Source organism: Pelophylax lessonae, assembly GCF_965119305.1.
Source record: "Pelophylax lessonae genome assembly, chromosome: 1".
NCBI classification, from domain to species: Eukaryota; Metazoa; Chordata; class Amphibia; order Anura; family Ranidae; genus Pelophylax; species Pelophylax lessonae.
The window spans coordinates 464,837,793-464,858,368 of NC_138768.1; the positions used below are offsets into that span (position 1 = coordinate 464,837,793).

General features: G+C 43.4%; 1 protein-coding gene across 1 annotated transcript in view; it reads right to left on the minus strand.

Moving 5' to 3' along the window:
* Positions 1–20,576, minus strand: part of PLPP2 (phospholipid phosphatase 2) — a 74,880-nt gene that overhangs the window by 22,932 nt on the left and 31,372 nt on the right. Inside the window, exon 2 of the mRNA XM_082243173.1 lies at positions 1,802–1,953. Within this exon, the coding sequence (XP_082099299.1) occupies positions 1,802–1,953 (152 nt within the window). The remainder of the gene's footprint in view (positions 1–1,801; positions 1,954–20,576) is intronic.

The following is a 20,576-nucleotide window of genomic DNA, read 5'->3' on the forward strand; positions in this document are numbered from 1 at the left end:
CAATGATTCCTGGGAGCTGAACGTCATCGCTCCCAGGAATCAATGCGCCTGCACCGGCCCTGGCGTCATTTCCGGTGCAGGTGCGTCATACCTTGCTAAACAGCTTCTGGGCATGCAGCTGTGCAGGGATGACGCTGCAGCCCCGGAAGTGATGGCGGGGCCGGTGCAGTGCATCGTGGGACCGAAGAGGACGCAGAAGAGGATTGCGCTGGCTTCAAGCTGCCCACACCTGAGATGGCAGCGCTGGACAAGACATTTTCAAGGTACTGTATTTTCTGGCGTATAAGACTACTTTTGAACCTCAAAAAAATCCCCCAAAGATGGGGGATCGTCTTATACGCCGAGTATAATATCTCCAAGGTAACCTAAGTATAAGTATTACCGGTAGATGAAAATTAAGGGGGTCGTCTTATACGCCCAGTCGTCTTATACGCCGGAAAATACGGTAAGTATTTCTTCTAAAAGGCAAGTGTAACCCGGGACAGTTCAGAGGCTATCCATTGAGGAATATACTAGCCCTGACTGTCCCGGGGGTATTTTTATGTCCTTTTTTTTTTTTTAGGTGCTCCGCTTTAAGTGACAATCTTGTCAAAGTAAGCGGAAAGGGGAACACCCTTGCCGCTTTGAAGGGCCTGTGGGTGCCGAAAGGGACTGGCGCCCCTGATGCAGCATTAGCCGCAACCTCCATTTTTAAAATGTTACGCTCTGACACAAACAGTGCATCCACCAGCGCCTTTTCATGCACGGCTAGAGGAGCAGAGGAATCATCCTCGATATCTGAGCACTCAGGGTGCGCAAACGCAGACCCAGCAAGGTGACTCGCGTCCGCAACAATTTAAGGTTCTGATGTAACAATCAGGGGAGGGCCGCCAACTTCGATCCCGCAAAGGGGACGCCAACCGAGGGCCCACCAATGGACCACCTATTGGACCCCGCAAAAAGGGGACAAGGGGGGTCACCCTGTGAGCCCCTCCATAGAGACCCACATAATAGGAAATAACGTCATAAAAAAATGGGGCTGCCCGCCGTGACGCAGATGCCCAGGCAGGGTCCCCTTATGGTACCGCAGCTCTAAAAGACGCCCCACACAATAATGGCAGCAAAGATGTCCCCAAAAATTAAACCGCCCCCAGGGGACGCGCCAAGCTGACCACATGGCCTTGCAGACACAAGCCGCGGCCTAAATTTTCATGGAGGCCCAGATCCAAGTGCACGGATCCCAGTCCGGCAGATGCCCAAAGGAAGAGTTGGGACTTCAGCCAAACTCACTAGGGCCATCCCCCAACAGAGGCACCTGACACGGTCGCATGGTCTAGTAGGCCGCAGCCTAAATTTTAGTGGGCGCCCAGCCACCTGGATCCAAGCCCTAGCCAGAAGACCTACAGTGACCACCGAAAGTTTAGAGGGGCTTGGGGGGGGGCAGGGGTCCCACCATCCAAGGGAGGGGCCCAAGTCCACCCAAAAACCCTCCAGGAGTAGAGGGGGGAACAGCTACTTACCATACCAGGAACAGAATGGGCACTGCCCTGGACAGACCATGGCTCCATCAGAATGTGGGTGAATGTCGGCCAGGAGGAATGCTGCGACTCAGTCAATGAACGAAAGAGAACATTTTCAAAAGGGGGTCAGCATTGGCAGCATTCATACTTTTTTCAGTACCGGCTTTATGTAACTATGTTTGGGATAGAAGTTGACTGCAAAAATATAGTTTCTTTTATGCCAAGGATAATATAAAATCTAAATATAAGCAGGTTCTCTTCAAAGGGGTAAACAACTGCATTAGGTCTCTGTAAATACTTACAATTATTACTGTGCAGGAAATAGTGACTCCAGCCATTAGACCATGTGTTATTGTGTCTTCTCGGTATGGATATCTAATGGATTCATCATCACAATAGAAACCTCGCTTGTATGGCCTGTTAACCAGTGTCATAATAATGAACGGCAAGGATGCTGGAGGGGAAAAAAAAAAAATACACAAAAGAAAACAGTCAGCCAGTTACACCAAGTGCAAGATTATACAGTGGCTTTGAATTGGCTATAAAGGCTAAAAGGTGTTTGCTTTTAAACCGTCCCCCCCCCCCCCCCCAAAATGTACTTTTTTCAGCCCAATCACGATCAAGCACTGTGCCCCAAAGCAACAGCACTGCACTCTCTCTCTAACCTCACTGGACTCTCCATTGGCTACCGCTGCTGGCACATCAAATGATGAGCCGCACTGCGTGGTAAAGCACACAGTGCGGTTCAGGAACAAGCCTGACGAGTGCCCCCCCCCCCCCCCCCTAGCAAGTGGCTTGATCTGGGGGCACTCAGGAAGGCAGGTTGTGCCTGGAGTGCCAATGGGGGGACCCCAGAAAAGTAGGGCAGAAAAAATGGGGTGTTCTATGCAAAACCCTTGCACAGAGTACATAAGTACAACGTTTGTTTTTTTGTTTAAAAACAAAGGAACATTACATTTACAAAGAATTTTACAATAAAATGGTGGGCTTATTTTTTGCACATTGTTTTCAATGACCTGTTTCCAATGAGAAAAAAAAAGACAGGAAGTCAGGCAGCGTGCACATATTTTCTTCCTATACTTTGTAAAAGGTGAAAGTTAAAAGACAAGAAAAACTGAACAAAAACCAGAAAAAGAAAAATACAAACCTTAAACCACCTCAAAAACAAGTGATGTAATTGTAAACAAATTGTTTGGTGTCTGATGTGTTAACTACATGCAGAGGGTGAGGCACATGGATTACTAAAACAAGTCTAAACTTTACTTTTTCTTGTACCTGGTCTAGCCAGTTTTGACTGATGGATAAAGCAGCATGTCCCAATGCAAGTTTTCTCACCATATTTCTTTCATCTGATAGTAGTTGGCACAAATACCAGTAGCCCTTTAAGCCTGGTTTGCCAAATTTAGATTACCAACTTCAGGGTCTTGTGCTAGCTTTAAAGATGCTAATACACGGGGGCAAATAGAGCCATCTACAGCCTGAAGAACATGGAGGACCTGGTCACTCACAATGGCTATCCGGTATCCTCATTTGCATTACAAAAAGAAGACATTTAGGGCTATCGTTATTATAGTAATTAGTTGCAAAGGTTTTGGTTTTGTAGGTTTTTCACTATTTCGAAGATGCATATATGTAATTTTGTGCCTTAATTACATTAATGGTTAACAGTCGTGTGAATCTGTAGCATACAGTACCTTGAAAAAGTATTCTTACGCCTAGAAATTTTGCACATTTTGTCAAGTTACAACCAAAAACGTAAATGTATTTTATGTGATAGGAAGATGGACAGAGCCAAATACAGGGCAATCTTAGAAGAAAACCTGTTATGCAGGCCATACATGGGTCGAATGCCAAACTAATTTTCTTTAGAAAATCTGAAATTTGTTTTGTGATCCGATGATGCCACTATTGCTTTCGAAATTCAACCAACCAAGCCTTCAATTTCACCTCATGTTGGTACAGAAACATTTTTTCGGAACTGGGAATTTTCTTTTCATGTGCTTTTCTTTTTCGATTATATTTCTCACACGATTTTCCCATCATTGATTAAAAAATTGTTTGTTTTTAAAAAAATTTCCAACATGCCCAATCACTCGAATTCAATGGCCACATGCAAATCGCCCATTGCTGCAGGCTGCTGTGTGAAAATCAAATGAAAATTCTTGGATAAGATTTTCAAAAGAAAAAATTCTAAATTCGACCCATGTATGGCCGGCCTTGGAGTCTGCAAAAGACTTGAGACTAGGGAGGAGGTTTACCTTCCAGCAGGACAACGACCCTAAACATACAGCCAGAGCTACAATGGAATGGATTAGTTCAAAAGTAGGGATGCACCGAAATGAAAATTTTGGACCGAAACCGAAAATGCAGGATGCCCTTGGCCGAAAACCGAAACCGGAAATGACTTTTTCCCCCAAAATTTTTTTTAAAATGGATAGAAGAGGGGCATACACCAAAAACAGGTAGCGACGTACACCTGTCGCTGCCACCCTGTCACAGTATATGTACTGTGATGGGTTGACAAGTGGTTAATTTAATTACCAATGGTATTAGTATTATGCAGCATGAGGGGGTTAATGTATTGTCACTGCTGGTCACTCATCTATTAGTGAGCGACCAGTGGCAGGTAATTAACCCCTTTGTGCTGCATTAGTGCAACCAGTATCAGTGCAACCAGTGTTAATTAACACTGATACTGGTTGCACTAATGCAGCACAAAGGGGTTAATTACCTGCCACTGGTCGGTCACTAATAGATGAGTGACCTGCAGTGACAATACATTAACCCCCTCATGCTGCATAATACTAATATCATTGGTAAGCTGCCTCAGCTCCCCCCTCCTCGGGTGTCCTGCATTCAAAAGTCCCGCCTCTGGCCGGCGGCACCGCCTCTCAATGACGTCCCTACTACGATCTGTGCATTATGAATGGACATACCAGGTCGGGGGGTGGGGCGAGCGGCCGCTATAGAGAGAACTAATGTGATCCTTCCTGTCAGCTCAGCACGTCTATGTGTGAATGAGAACAGAACTGAGCTGACACCGGGGGGGGGGGGGGGGCGGGCGGAGCGGCCGCTATTAGCTGTAACTATGTGAGAGCTTCACTTCCTTGTCAGCGGAGATACATGCCTGTCAGTGAAGTGAAGCTCTCACATAGGTACAGCTAATAGCGGCAGCTCCGCCCGCCCCCCCCCCCCCCCCGGTGTCAGCTCAGTTCTGTTCTCATTCACACATAGACGTGCTGAGCTGACAGGAAGGATCACATTAGTTCTCTCTATAGCGGCCGCTCGCCCCGCCCCCCGACCTGGTATGTCCATTCATAATGCACAGATTGTAGTAGGGACGTCACTGAGAGGCGGACGGCCGGCCAGAGGCGGGACTTTTAAAACCTGCCCTGCGCTGCGCCCTCCTCCTTCCCCACGGCGGCCATATTTTATTTTCGGCACTGTTAACCCATTATCGGCCGAAATGAGAGAGGCTCATTTTCGGCCGATAATTTTGGTGGACGAAATTTCGGTGCATCCCTAGTTCAAAGCATATTCAATTGTTAGAATGACCCAGTCAAAGACCTAAATCCAATTGAGAATCTGTGGAAAGGCTTGAAAGTTGCTGTTTACAGACACTCTATTCAATCTGAAGGAGCTTGAGCTATTTTGAGAAGAATGGGCAAAAATATTACACTCTAGATGTGAAAAGCTGGTAAAGACATACAGTGCATCCGGAAAGTATTCACAGTTCTTCACTTTTTCCACATTTTGTGTTACAGCCTTATTCCAAAATGGATTGAATTCATTATTTTCTTCAAAATTCTACAAAACAATACCCCTTAATTATAACGTGAAAAAGTTTGTTTGAAATCTTTGCAAATTAAAAAAAAAAAAAAAAAAAAAAAGAAAAAAAAAAAAAATCACATGTACATTAAGTATTCGCAGCCTTTGCCATGGCACTCCTAATTGAGCTCAGGTGCATCCTGTTTACACTGATCATCCTTGAGATGATTCTACAACTTGATTGGAGTCCACCTGTGGTGAATTCAGTTGATTGGATATGATTTGGAAAGGCACACACCTGACTATATTAGGTCCCAGAGTTAACAGTGCATGTCAGAGCACAAACCAAGCCATAAAGTCCAAGGAATTGTCTTCAGACCTCCGAGACGGGATTGTATTGAGCCACAGATCTGGGGAATGGTACAGAAAAAATTCTGGAGCTTTGAAGGTCTCAACACAGGGGCCTCCATCATCTGTAAATGGGAGAAGTTTGGAACCACCAGGACTCTACCTAGAGCTGGCCGTCCAGCCAAACTGAGTGATTGGGGGAGAAAGACCTTAGTCAGGGAGGTAACCAAGAACCCGATGGTCACTCTGACAGAGCTCCAGCACTTCTCTGTGGAGAGAGAAGAACCTTCCAGAAGAAAAACCATCTCTGCAAGCACTTCACCAATCAGGCCTGTATGGTAGACTGGCCAGACGGAAGCCACTCCTCAGTAAAAGGCATGACAGCCACCCTGAAGGACTCAGACCATGAGAAACAAAATTCTCTGGTCTGATGAAACAAAGATTGAACTCTGTGGCCTGAATGGTAAGCGTCATGTCTGGAGGAAACCAGGCGCTCATCACCTGGCTAGCACCACTCCTACAGTGAAGCATGGAGGTGGCAGAACCATGGAGGTGGCAGAACCATGTTGTGGGGATGTTTTTTAGCCGCAAGAACTAGGAGACTAGTCAGGATCGGGGGTAAAGATGAATGTAGCAATCATTTATCAAGGGACATCATTGATAAAAATCTGCTCCACAGCACTCTGGTCCTCAGACTGGGGCGAAGGTTCATCTTCTAATAAGACAACGACCCTAAGCACACAGCCAAGATAACAAAAGGAGCGGCTATGGAACAACTCAGTGAATGTCTGAGCCAGAGCCCAGACTTGAACCCGATTGAACATCTCTGGAGAGATCTGAAAATGGCTGTGCACCGATGCTCCCCATCCAACCTGATGGAGCTTGAGAGATCCTGCAAAGAAAAATGAGAGAAACTGCCCAAAATGAGGTGTGCCGAGCTTGTAGCATCATACTCAAAAAGACTTGAGGCTGTAATTGGTGCCAAGAGTGCTTCAACAAAGTATTGAGCAAAGGCTGTAAATACTTATGTACATGGGTTTTTTTGTTTTTATTTTTAATAAATTTGCAAAGTTTTCAAACTTCTTTGGCATTATGGGGTATTGTTTGTAGAACTTTGAGGAAAATAAAGAATTTAATCAATTTTGAAATAAGGCTGTAACATAACAAAATGTGGAAAAAGTGAAGTGCTGTAAATACTTTCCAGATGCACTGTACCCAAAAAGACTTGCAACTGTAATTGCAGCGAAAGGTGGTTCTACAAATTATTGAGTCAGGGGGGCTGAATACAAATGCATGCCACAATTTTCAGATATTTGTAAAAAAAATTCCTTCCACTTCACAATTATGTGCCACTTTGTGTTAGTCTATCACATAAAATCCCAATAAAATACATTTACGTATTTGGTTGTAACATGACAAAATTCTGACAATTTCAAAGGGTATGAATACTTTTCCAAAGCACTGTTTGTGGATTAAGGCAAAATAGTAGTACAGGTCTCCATTGAAAAATTACTGGAAAACAATAGTTTCACATGTTTAGGTTCAACAAAAAGAAAATAAGCATTTATTACCAAAAATAAAAAAAAAAAATAAAGCCCAACACCAAATCTATTTTGAAGGTGTAAAGGTGTCTGTCAAGAACAGCAAATGCAACATAAATGTATAAATCAGGTAAGTTAGAATTTAGTCAGAAAATGAATGTTACATTTTGGAGGAATGTGTCAAGAGTTCTTTCTAAAAAATGTGAATAGACTACCTTTGTTTTCATTTACGCAAGCATATCAGTTTTAATGAATTCCCAATCCAGATCTTATCAGAATGGCATAAGACAATTTGATCACAAGAACGTCAGCCTACTGAACCAAGATAATCTGGTTGGACATGTACGATTAGGCTGTCTGGACACAGAGGTAGAGCGCTAGTGCTTTTGTCAAACAGACGAGCATCCTAAATACTTTCTGAAAAGCTCTGCTGTTTCAGAACGGTTTGTCCATGATCCCCAAATAGAGCAATGAGCCAAGAGCGGACAAGCCACAGAAAATGTCCAGTCAGCAGCCTCTGGCATTTTCCCCATTCAGAGTAAAAAAAAGAAAAAAAAAAAAAAAAGAAAAAGTTCTGTTGCCTAGGGAATACAGCTAACAGAGGTTCACTGTCAGGCATGAGTTTAAATCAGACTTATACTGAAAAATAAACGCAAGTTATTTTAAAATTCAGTCTGCATTGTGTATAGAAAAGTTAAAAGCTAAAACTCCCAGGGCAAATTAAAAAAAGTTTAAAATTACCATTGGGCAGGTATGCTGGGCTGCAAATAAAAACAATCTGGTCAGTCAAAGTGGTTGTAAAGTCACTAATCCCAAATTCTGAAATCCCCTTGGTTACAGATATACTGTGCAGTATCAGCTTTTTCAAAATAATGTAGAGAAATACCTTATTTCAGAGTGCTGCTGTGCGCTCACGTGACCTCCCAGCGCGCTCATTCCCTGGTTTCAGGACTACAGTGGGAGGGGCTGAGATTTCCTTTTGACATCAGCTGGGAGGAGAAGACGAGAGCAGCGGGAGGTCACGTGGGTGCACAGCGGTGCTCTGAAATAAGATATTTCACTGCCTAATTTTTAAACCACAGATACTGCACAGTATATCTTTCTTTAACAAAGGGGCTTCCAGGATTTGGCATTAGTGATTTTACAGCCATAGCAGCGGGGAGGAGATGGCTCACACACAGACTCCCGAGCCGAAATGCAGGGAGGGAGACTGTGGGCTGACGGAGGCACGTAAACTGACCATGGTATAATGGGTCAGTAGCCATAAGGGGGCACAGGAACAGGCAGAATCAAAGTATTTTACAGGATAGAAAGGGACAAAATGACACTGCGCAAGCACTATGCTGTATATTCTGCTTTAAAGAAACAGGATCTTCTTTTTGGGTTACAACCACTTTAATGCATACATTTGTTTATGTCAGAAGTACAGCTTTTGTACTGACAGTTCAGCGTTTCTCCTCTAATTGATTCACAGAATGCCTTTAATCTATGAACTATTCACAAAATACAAGGTGTTCTGTGAATGGACAAAGTGAGAGGAGAGGCAGATAAATGACAGGATGTTTCCCTGTAGATAAGCCACAGGTGTCATACCCACAGAGCACCAGAGGTACAGAGAAATCTGAACTTTCTGACATATAAATATGTATGAATTACCCAGGCCAGCAGGGTAAACTAACCAGGCTCTACTGCACTGCAAAGGAGCTGTCAGTTCAAAATGTTTTTCAGGAACTTGACGCTTGCTTACAGGACGGAAAAGCAAAGAGTATCACTCATCAATGTGGTAATGCCCTTTTACTGTCAAATCAGCAGGCTGGGAAACATGGGTTTTATAAAATGAAGCTAAATGTCTGCTATAGAAAATACAAGACAGTAAATAACTTGAGGACATTCGCAGTTTGTATGAACTGCAAGATGCCTACTTCCTATTGTAATGGTATCTAATGAATTCAGAGCACATGAAAAACCTTTATCAGATCATTTGTGGTAAAACGAAGGATAAAGTAGAACTATGGGCAAAACGGTTTTCTTTTTTTCATTTTGGATAGAGTAAAGGAGGGTTATAACGCATCAGATTTTTTTTTTTGCCATTTGTATCCCACTTGGGAAACTTCCTTTCACTTCCTGTTCCATAGCCAAACAGGAAGTGAGAGAAAATCCCTGCAAAAATAGGGAATTCTTTGGGGCCCATAAGGTCTTCAGAACTAATGTTCCCATTGGAAGATTTGCCCTCTTAATTTTCTGGGGACATCTGGGATTTTCTTTTACTTTCAATAATGGTAAACAGTTCAAATAGAATCTCCCTAATGGAGGCAGACAGCAATAAAAAAAAAAAAAAGTGAATAGATGTTCTAATCCCTCTTCACTCTATCCAAAACTTTAAAAAAAAATTGAATACAAATGGATGGCATGAAAGAAAGCAGCAATTTAGTGTTACCATAGTAACACTATGGTAACACTAAATTGCTCTGGCTAGTCTTACCAGTCAGCATCCCTAATCACTGCCACACCCGTTAATATGAGAACGCTGTACTGCACTGGTTACAGTATGTGGAGAAAAAAAAAAAAAAAAAATTTATATATATATATATATATATATATATATATATATATATATATATATATATATATATATATATATATATATATATATATATATATATATATATATATATATATATACATACACACACACACACAGTGGGTACAGAAAGTATTCAGACCCCCTTAAATTTTTAACTCTTTGTTATATTGCAGCCATTTGCTAAAATCATTTAGGTTCATTCTTCTTCCTCATGAATGTACACATAGCACCCCATACTGACAGAAAAACACAGAATTGTTGACATTGTTGCAGATTTATTAAAAAAGAAAAACTGAAATATCACATGGTCCTAAGTATTCAGACCCTTTACTCAGTATTTAGTAGAAGCCCCCTTTTGATCTAATACAGCCAGGAGTCTTTTTGGGAAAGATGCAACAAGTCTTTCACACCTGGATTTGGGGATCCTCTGCCATTCCTCCTTGCAGATCCTCTCCAGTTCTGTCAGGTTGGATGGTAAACGTTGGTGGACAGCCATTTTTAGGTCTCTCCAGAGATGCTCAATTGGGTTTAAGTCAGGGCTCTGGCTGGGCCATTCAAGAACAGTCACGGCGTTGTTGTGAAGCCACTCCTTCGTTATTTTAGCTGTGTGCTTAGGGTCATTGTCTTGTTGGAAGGTAAACCTTAGGCCCAGTCTGAGGTCCAGAGCACTCTGGAGAAGGTTTTTGTCCAGGATATCCCTGTACTTGGCCGCATTCATCTTTCCCTCGATTGCCACCAGTCGTCCTGTCTCTGCAGCTGAAAAACACCCCCACAGCACGATGCTGCCACCACCATGCTTCACTGTTGGGACTGTATTGGACAGGTGATGAGCAGTGCCTGGTTTTCTCCACACATACCGCTTAGAATTAAGGCCAAAAAGTTCTATTTTGGTCTCATCAGACCAGAGAATCTTATTTCTCACCATCTTGGGAGTCCTTCAGGTGTTTTTTTAGCAAACTTCATGCGGGCTTTCATGTGTCTTACACTGAGGAGAGGCTTCCGTCGGGCCACTCTGCCATAAAGCCCCGACTGGTGGAGGGCTGCAGTGATGGTTGACTTTCTACAACTTTCTCCCATCTCCTGACTGCATCTCTGGAGTTCAGCCACAGTGATCTTTGGGTTCTTCTTTACCTCTCTCACCAAGGCTCTTCTCCCCCGATAGCTCAGTTTGGCCGGACGGCCAGCTCTAGGAGGGGTTCTGGTCGTCCCAAACGTCTTCCATTTGAGGATTATGGAGGCCACTGTGCTCTTAGGAACCTTAAGTGCAGCAGAAATCTTTTTGTAACCTTGGCCAGATCTGTGCCTTGCCACAATTCTGTCTCTGAGCTCTTCAGGCAGTTCCTTTGACCTCATGATTCTCATTTGCTCTGACATGCATTGTGATCTGGAAGGTCTTATATAGACAGGTGTGTGGCTTTCCTAATCAAGTCCAATCAGTATAATCAAACACAGCTGGACTCAAATGAAGGTGTAGAACCATCTCAAGGATGATCCGAAGAAATGGAAAGCACCTGAGTTAAATATATGAGTGTCACAGCAAAGGGTCTGAATACTTAGGACCATGTGAGATTTCAGTTTTTCTTTTTTAATAAATCTGCAACAATGTCAACAATTCTGTGTTTTTCCGTCAATATGGGGAGCGGTGTGTACATTCATGAGGAAGAAGAATGAACTTAAATGATTTTCGCAAATGGCGGCAATATAACAAAGAGTGAAAAATTTAAGGGGGTCTGAATACTTTCCGTACCCACTGTGTGTGTATATATATTTTACACACACTTTTTTTCTGCATTTTCCCAAAAATTGTGATTAAAAAAAAAAAAAAAAAACTACAAGTTCACCATGCCTCTTACTAAATACATTGGACTGTCTACTTTCCAAAAAGGGGTCAATTATTGAATGTGCTGTCCTGGCATTTTCAGGCCTCAAGAAATGATAGGCCATCAGGATTGATTGTCATATAATGTATATTAATAATATATTAATGTATATTATTTATATATACATACATACACACACACACACACACACCATATTTTGTGGACTCTAACCCTTTCACAGACTAAATAAACACGGATTTGGGTTATTTTCACCAGAGAAATGTAACAGAATACATTTTGACATTTTATAGCAGAAGCCGAAGCAAAAAAAAAAAAAAAATGTTTTCTTTAAAGTTTTCGGTTTTTTAATTTATTTAGTAAGAAAAAAAAACCCCAGTGGTGATTAAAACACACCAAAAGAAAGCTCTATTTGTGTGAAAAAAAATTATGTGGCTTATGGGTAGTGTTGCATGGCCGTGCAATTGTCTTACAAAGTGCAACAGCGCTGAATGCTGAAAACTGGACTGGTCATTAAGGGGTTAAAAGTGTCAGGTATTGAAGTGGTTACGCTTACAAAAAATAATTGTCTCTCAGTCAACAGAAATGCCTTTTGATTTTTCAGAGAATAAAAAATTGGATTTTTTGGCTTACCGTAAAATCCATTTCCCTGATCTTCATTGACTGACAGCTCCTGATTCTTCTTAACCATTGGTTATACTGCCCATTACAGTAGTAGGACACTAGGCAGGAAAAAGCTGGACCAATACCCCCTGGGATTGCCCATAGGCGTACAACACCCACACTCAGCTCTAGGCACTCAGTTTCGTTACAAGCAGCATCAGAAGAAAGTCAACTTCAAAGAGGGGTGGGTGCGGTTTCCATCAATGAACATCAGAGAAATGGGTTGTACAGTAAGTAAAAAATCCCATTTTGTCTTTTGTTTACTGACGGACACAGCTCCTGGTTGTTCTTAACCATTGGGACATCCCAAAGCAGTATTAAACATGAGGGGTGGGAAAACAGCAGAAAAAAAATTCCCAAGGATGACCATAGCCAATCAGGTAACAAGGAGTTCAATCATAACTGGAGCTCACCTGAAAAAAAACAATATACCCTCAAAGAAGACCAGGTCCTCTAAACAGCAGTCTGCAAAACCTCCGGCCAAAAGAAGCATCCGCAGATGCCAGAAGTTTTATAAAACTTTGTAAATGTGCACAGATGGCCGCCTTGCAAACATGCATCAATGACGCCTGATGACGGAAGGCCCAGGAGACACTAAGCGCCTCAGTAGAGTGCGCCTTAACAGAGAAAGGAGGAGCCTAAACCCTAACTGAATAGGCCTGAATCACTGTCTGTCTGATCAATCTGGAAATAGTTGCAGCAGAAGCAACCAACCCTTTTTGAGGTCCAACCATGACTACAAATAGTGAGTCTGACTTCCTAAAAGACTCCGTAGCTGCCAGGTACACCCTGATTGCCCACACCACATCCAGAGAATGCGGAGCAATTTTCTTAGGATGTTTAGGCCTGGGACATGGGGAATGCAACACAATGTCTTCATTCAAATGGAAATCAGAGACAACCTTTGGAAGGAACAGCGGACAGGGACGAGAACCATCGTAGCTTTGTAAACCAACAGGTAAGGTGAACGACAAGACAACACCGCCAACTCCGACACCCTGCACACAGAAGTAATAGCCACCAAAAAGGCCACCTTCAGGGACAACGTAAGTAGGGGAACCTCCCGATATTTTCAAAGGGAGATTCCTGGATAACTGACAACACCAATTTGAGGACCCATGGCGGTAATGGAGACCGCACTGGAGTAACCAAGTATCGAGCTCCCTGGATAAAGGTACGCACCAAGGAATGTGTGGCCAATGGATGCTGAAATAAAACTGCCAAGGCCAAAACCTGGTCCTTGATGGTACTCAAGGTCAGACGCTGCTCAACCCCCCATTGGAGGAGAGCCAAGATCTGAGCCACTGAAAAGTAGCGAGGGAGAACCCCAAAAGACTCACACCCCGCAACGTACGTCTTCCAAGTGCGATGGTAGATCTTCCTAAAGGTAGATTTTTTACCTTTAACAGCGTAGGAATCACTGATTTAGATACCAGACTTTCCACAGACAAGCCGTTAAAAACCAGCAACTGTAAAGCAGGATGGAAGATTGGCCCTTGGTGCAGGAGTTCTTCCCTAAGAGGAAGTCTCCAAGGAGCATCGGTGACCAGCCATACTGAATCGGTGTACTAAGACTGGCTGAGGCCAGTCTGGAGCCACTAGAAAGACCAGAATCCCTTGCTGCCTCGATCCTGCACAGGAGTCTTGGCAGAAGTTTAAGAGGGGGAAAAGGCATAAATCAGATGATACTGACACCAGGGAGTCACTAATGTGTCTGCCAGAGGATCCCGAGATCATGCCACAAACCTCTGTACCTTGCATGGAGAGTGTACAGCAGAGAGGGCTTCCCTTTCGAACGGTTGCAGAACAAAGTGACCTTTAGACTGTGGATTCTTGTCCCATACCACCAGAATCTTTTTGCAGAGATCTCCTGTGGAACTGTGCAAACGGAACCGCCTCTAAGGTAGACACCATCAGGCCCAGCACCCGCATAAAAGCCCAAAGGGATGACCGTTTCCTGGACAACATTAGCTGAATTGCCTCCTGCGATTTCTGTAGTTTTTCCAGAGGAAGCAACAATCCACCCATATAGTCCAGTTTTGTGGACGGAACCAGAGCAGACTTCTGAAGGTTCAGAATCCAACCGAACTCCCTCAGAGATCGCAGAGTAATCTCCAAGGTGTCCATCAGAGCAGTCGGAGACTCTGCTCGCAGAAGAAGATCGTCCAGGTACCCCAGTACCGTGATCCCTGCTGACGCAACAATGCTAGCACCGGGGCCAACAATTGTAAAGACCTGAAGAGCGGAGGCGAGACCAAAGGAAAATGCCACAAACTGATAATGCTCCTCATATAAGCCAAACCTCTTTATGGCCAAATGGGAAGAGGATGTCTATCCCCACAACGCACCTGAATTGGTCTTGTGGGTACGTTATATAGACTATATCCTCTTCCTATGGAAGAGTGATGTACCGTCTCTTGATATATTTATGACATTTCTAAATGAGAATATAAGGGGAATTCATCTGTCTTATGAGTTTAGTAAGAACAATATCCACTTTCTTGATCTCAACATCTCATTGGTTAACAACCAATTCATTACCAGTACGTTTTTCAAGGACACTGATCGCAATTCCTACTTACCCACTGACAGCTGCCATCATAGATCTTGGCTAAATGGGGTACCCAAAAGCCAATTTGTTAGGCTTAGGAGGAATTGCACTCACGACCAAGATTTTCTTCAGCAAGCACAGGCGTTGAAAAATAGATTTTTTGACCAAGGGTTATAACCCTGAGGTTCTTGAATCTACCATTACTGAAGTTTCCCACATAGATAGGATGCAATTATTGACTGGATCAAATAATAAGAAAATAGATCAATCTAATCTTAAATGGTCTTTCTTTACAGAATATTCGACCCAACATCGATCGATCAAAAAGATAGTTTCCAAACATTGGGATGTACTCAAAAACGATCCTATTTTAAGTTCTGTTCTCCCTACCCGGCCAGTAGTCACTTTTAGAGGAGCCCCCTCACTCAGAGGACAACTGGCCCCCAATATACCAGATGAACCGGTTAGGCCAAAATTCTTTGCTGACTTAACTGGTTTTTATCCTTGCCGGAGATGCAGAGTTTGTCAATTTAATTGTGACAATAGGAGGAAGTTTTTGTCCTTCCAATCTACAGTCACAAATAGTCTATATATCCAATCAAATTTTTTGCCACATGTGTAACAACCCATGTAGTCTATTTGATGACCTGTCCATGTCACAAACAGTATGTGGGGCGCACAATCAGATCATTTAATGTGAGAGTTAATGAGCACATTACTAGCATCATCAAGGGCAAGGACAAACAATGTATCCAAACATTATTTACTTTTTCATCAAAAAAATCCAAAGGGAACTCTCTTTCAGATTATTGACCGGTATGTATCTCCGTGGAGAGGTGGTTCAAAAATACGGGGTGTCTCTCCCGGAGAGAAACGTACTGGATTTATACATTAAAATCTTATTATCCTTATGGTTTGAATATAGAGTGGGACATAAATGCCTTTATTAATCCCTTCTATTATTCATTTACTTATCCATGGTTTTCATCTCTAGCATTATCATATCTTTCTCTCCTCCATACAAAATTGAAATGTTATTTTACACTTTAATTAGTGTTGTTTTTATTTTGATTAATTTCCATGATTTTATCTATTTTAGAGTTTTTAACTTTAAAAAGGTTTTTATGGTTAATTTTGGTTGACCGTTATCCATTATCCCTGCCCTAGTCCCCCTGCTTAACCCCTGGTTGTGCACCAGAAAAAACCCGGTCAGCAGCAACTCCAACAAGCCCCCCTTAAGAGCATGTGGCAAAAGCCAGCTCATAACCTCAACCAGGTGGGGGGGCCTGAAGACCCACAGTGACCACCAAATTTTTAGAGGGCTGGGGGTAGGGGAATTCAGGGGTCCCACTGTCCCAGTGAGGGACCCACGTCCACCCCAAAACCCTCCAGGGGTAGAAAGGGGACAGCTACTTACCATACCAGGAACAGGGTGGGCACCACTCCATCGGGCCTGGAGCGATGTCGCGGCCGACCTAGTGCGGACCTGAGGCCTGCAAACTCTCACTGGCCAGACTAGGGGGACCCTCTGGGTCTAGGTTATCCAGTCCGTCGCCCAGGCTGGCAGTTGATGTTTTGTTCCTGTTAGAATCTACTAACAAAGATAGGAAAAAATCAATTCAAAAAGGAAAAAAAATTGCCGGGACCAGAGATCCCAGCAAAGAACTAGGTCCTTACTCCTGACTAGGCAGGAAAAAAGTGCCTATAGCTGAATATGGATGTATACCCCCTGGTAATGCCCATAGTCGTAGTCAAGCCTTTTCTTGAATAGTGTCCTACTCTTGTAAGGGGCAGTATACACAATGGATAAGAAGAATCAAGAGCTGTGTCAGTCAAAAAACAAAAAGAGAAAAACACTGCGCCAACCATAAAATTAAAACACCAATAATGTGCATCAATTAAATATGTGATAATAATCGTGTTTAGTTGTGGCTCATCAGTGACGTGTTCTCACATCCAAAAATAACTACTAATAGTGCAGTGCAACCAAAAATCTTAATATATCTAAAAATGGTGAAATATATACTGGTGATATAATTAAAAATCCATATATAGACCAGAATTGTTAAAATGGCTGCTTGCCAACTTCCAGGTGTGATCATGTCATGTGGCTCCGCCCCCGTGATTTGGGTTTACTTTTATTTGATTTATTCTTGGCTGAGTGGAAAAGCAACAATACTGAGAAGTACTGTGTAACCTGATCCTGGAACCTGTGAAGTATCTTTTCGAGTACCCCTGCAGTTTATTACACAAGCATTGCTCCAAGTCCAGTAAAAAAAAAAAAAAAAAAAAAAAAAAAAAAAAAAAAAAAAAAAAAAAAAAAAAAAAAAAAAATCGCTGTAAAATCGCGCAACTTTTAGGTTACACAAGTGTGAAAGGGACCTTATAGTGGTCTTTAGAGGGGCGGTAAAAAGGCAGCATGAACAGGTGGTGGTGCACAGTTACGTAAAATTGGTTGAGGCACACGTGTTTTGATGCACTTTTAGCCTTGGTTCACACATATGCGATGCGGGAACCAGGGCGATTCTAGTGTGGGTTCCCGCATCACATCTCCCCCGCAGGCAGTTCACACTGCCCTCTGCGAACCGCTGTGGGTGCAAATACAATGACAATTTAATGACATCCCCAGATCAGATCGCAGTGCAAATTGTAAATTCGGACAGGAATCAGATCGCATGGATGTGAACACCCACAGAATCCGATTCCAGTGCAGAATAACATTTTTTGTGCGAATCCAATCGGAGTTCAGCCATACAACTGTATGGCTGAATTTGCATTGCACAGACATCGCATGTGATCTTCACAGCAATGTGGTGTGAATCACATGCGACGCCTGACATAGCAGCAGTGTGAACCCAGGCTTATATTGTGGCGGATAAAATTGGATTTTTTGTAAGAACTTGATTAATATCAGTAGGGTTATACTGCCCCCTACAGGAGTAGGACACTAGGCAGGAAAAACGTTCTGGCCACACCTTAGGGGCAGTCCCAGAGGGTATATCCTCTCTCTCCCTGCTACAGGATGTTAGTTATGTCACAAAGCAGTGTCAGAGAATTTAACCCAACCCAACTCAAACAGAGGGGCGGGTACTGCGTCTGTCAATGAGCTTAAGAGAAAAGGATTTTACGGTAAGTTCTTACAAAAAAATCCAATTTTCTCTGTCGCTCATTGACAGACGCAGTCCTCTTTGATTAATATCAGTAGGGACGTCCCAAATGAGGGGTGGGATAACGGAAATCAAAATCCAATCCAGAAGGCCCAACCGGTGCCAACTAGAAGTCTTAAAGGCTCATCAAACAAAAGGATTAGACTCAACTGAAAACCCAACAGAAAAAAACCCTCGAGGTAGACCACCGGTCTCCTCAAACAGCGGCCTGCAGAACCTTGCGGCCAAAAGAGGCATCCGCCGATGCCAGCACATCAACTTTATAAAATTTTGTAAAAAGGTATGAACCGACGACCAGGTAGCGGCCTTGCAAACCTGAACCACTGACGCCTGATGGCGGAAGGCCCAGGAAGCACTAAGCGCCCGAGTGGAGTGCGCCTTAACAGGAAACGGAGGAATCCGACCCTTAATAGAATAAGCCTGTACCACCGTCTGTCCCTTTGAATCCCCCTGGGGGGGCTTTGGAGGACTTCCGCAGCAGACGCAGGCAACCCCTTTCTAGGGCCATCCGTGATCACAAAAAGTGAATCCGTCTTACGGAAATGGTATACCTGCAAGTAGGGAGATATGTGGAGTGTGTCACAGGATAGAGGGGAACCCGGGATCATGAGGGTCCGACCATCCACAGAAGCGCCCGCATCCATTCCCAAAACCCGACAGGGGGAGAGGGGGAACATTCTACTCCCCATACCGGAACAGGCGGGCACCCACTCCTAACAGAACCCCTCTCCACCGAGGTGGGGGGGCTGTCGACCAATACGGACGCCGTGACTCAGTTTCTGGCTGGTCGTAGGCTACCTGGCGAGACGTTTAACTCGCAGGGCCAGTCCCCGTCCAGTGGGACTATGTCGCGGCCGACCCAGCGCGGAGCTAGGGCCTGCACGCGCTCGTAGGCCGGCTGGGGTGACCACTGGATCTCAACATCCAGCCCGTCGCCCAGCTCCAGCATACTTGCTTGAAGATCTCACAGGAACAAAAACTGGAGAGAAAAAGCTAACTAAAAAAGTTTTATCTAAAAAAGCTTGCCAGAACCAGAGATCCCAGCAAGGAACTTAGGTCCTTACTCCTGACTAGGCAGAAAAAAACTAACATCCTGTAGCAGGGAGAGAGAGGATATACCCTCTGGGACTGCCCCTAAGGTGTGGCCAGAACGTTTTTCCTGCCTAGTGTCTTACTCCTGTAGGGGGCAGTATAACCCTACTGATATTAATCAAAGAGGACTGCGTCTGTCAATGAGCGACAGAGAAACACAAATAGTGAGCTTTAATTTGTATTGATATATTTCAACACTGATTTCAATCACATATCCTTTTTTTTTTTTTTTTTTTTTTTTTTAATTGTATGGTTAATTAATCACGTGTGTGTGTGTGTGTGTGTGTGTGTGTGTGTGTGTGTGTGTGTGTGTGTATGTATGTATATATATATATATATATATATATATATATATATATATATATACACACACACATATACACACACACACACACACACACACATACATACATATACACACATGCATGAACAATAATGTGGATTTTTAATTATATATCACTGGTATATAGTTATATACTGCACTATTTTTAGATATATTTATGGCTTGTGATGTTTATTTAATCAGGCAGGAACCAGCACGTACAAACTGTAAACCCTTCCTGGGGAACAGAACAGGACCCCGAGATAGCTGGTAAAGTTGTAAATAGCAAAAGCCTACCAGATGTGTAGCTGCTCAACCATAAACGTAAATATAGGTGTTTATCAGGTTTGAACACATTTTAGGCAATGGTGAATATCGGCCTCAGTGCCGAACCAGCAAAAGTGTACATATTGCGGGCCACAGCCTGCGCCTTCCTGTCAGACAGGTCCTTAAAGGCATGGGACTCTTCAACCGGAATCACGATTGCCTTGTTTAATCTGGAACCCGAAGGGTCCACCACCGGTGGAACAATCCACTTCTTAGGAAAGGACTCCTCATAGGGGTATCGCCTAGCAAACCGCTTAGGAACCTCAAGGGGACACTTTGGTCGACCCACCCCTTAGGGACAATTCTGTCAAAATAGGAGGGGAAAGGAACACCTTTTACGCTCTGGGTGGCTTGAGTGCCAAAGGGAACCTGCGCTTCCATTGCAGCAGTCTTTAGAGTCTCACGCACAGCTACAATCAGTGCATACACCAGCGCCTTTTTGTATGCGGTTGCAGAAGTGAGGGGGAATTGTCCTCACTATCTGAGGATTCAGGGCGCGTGGTCGCAGACCCAGCAGGGTGACCCAGTGCGCTGCGAATTACATGCGATCTCCGCAAACGGGGGAAGTGTGAACCGGCACTTAACATGACTAAAAGGCATACTACAAATCCATATCTGTTCAGAGAGTTGTTAGCACTTTGAACTCAAAATGCATTCCAAACTGAGCAGTCATGAGAAAACAAATACAAAGTATAAAAAAAAATACTTGGACTACATGCCCCCAGCTACAAACAATGGGAAAGCGTGGGTCAAAAAGAAAAGCAAAATAATGCACATTTCTGTCCAACCCACAGTTTCCATGAAAAACTGGGCCTGGCAATTCCAATATCAGCACAGTATACTTTACATAGCACAGTTTGTCCCTTTTGAAACCTA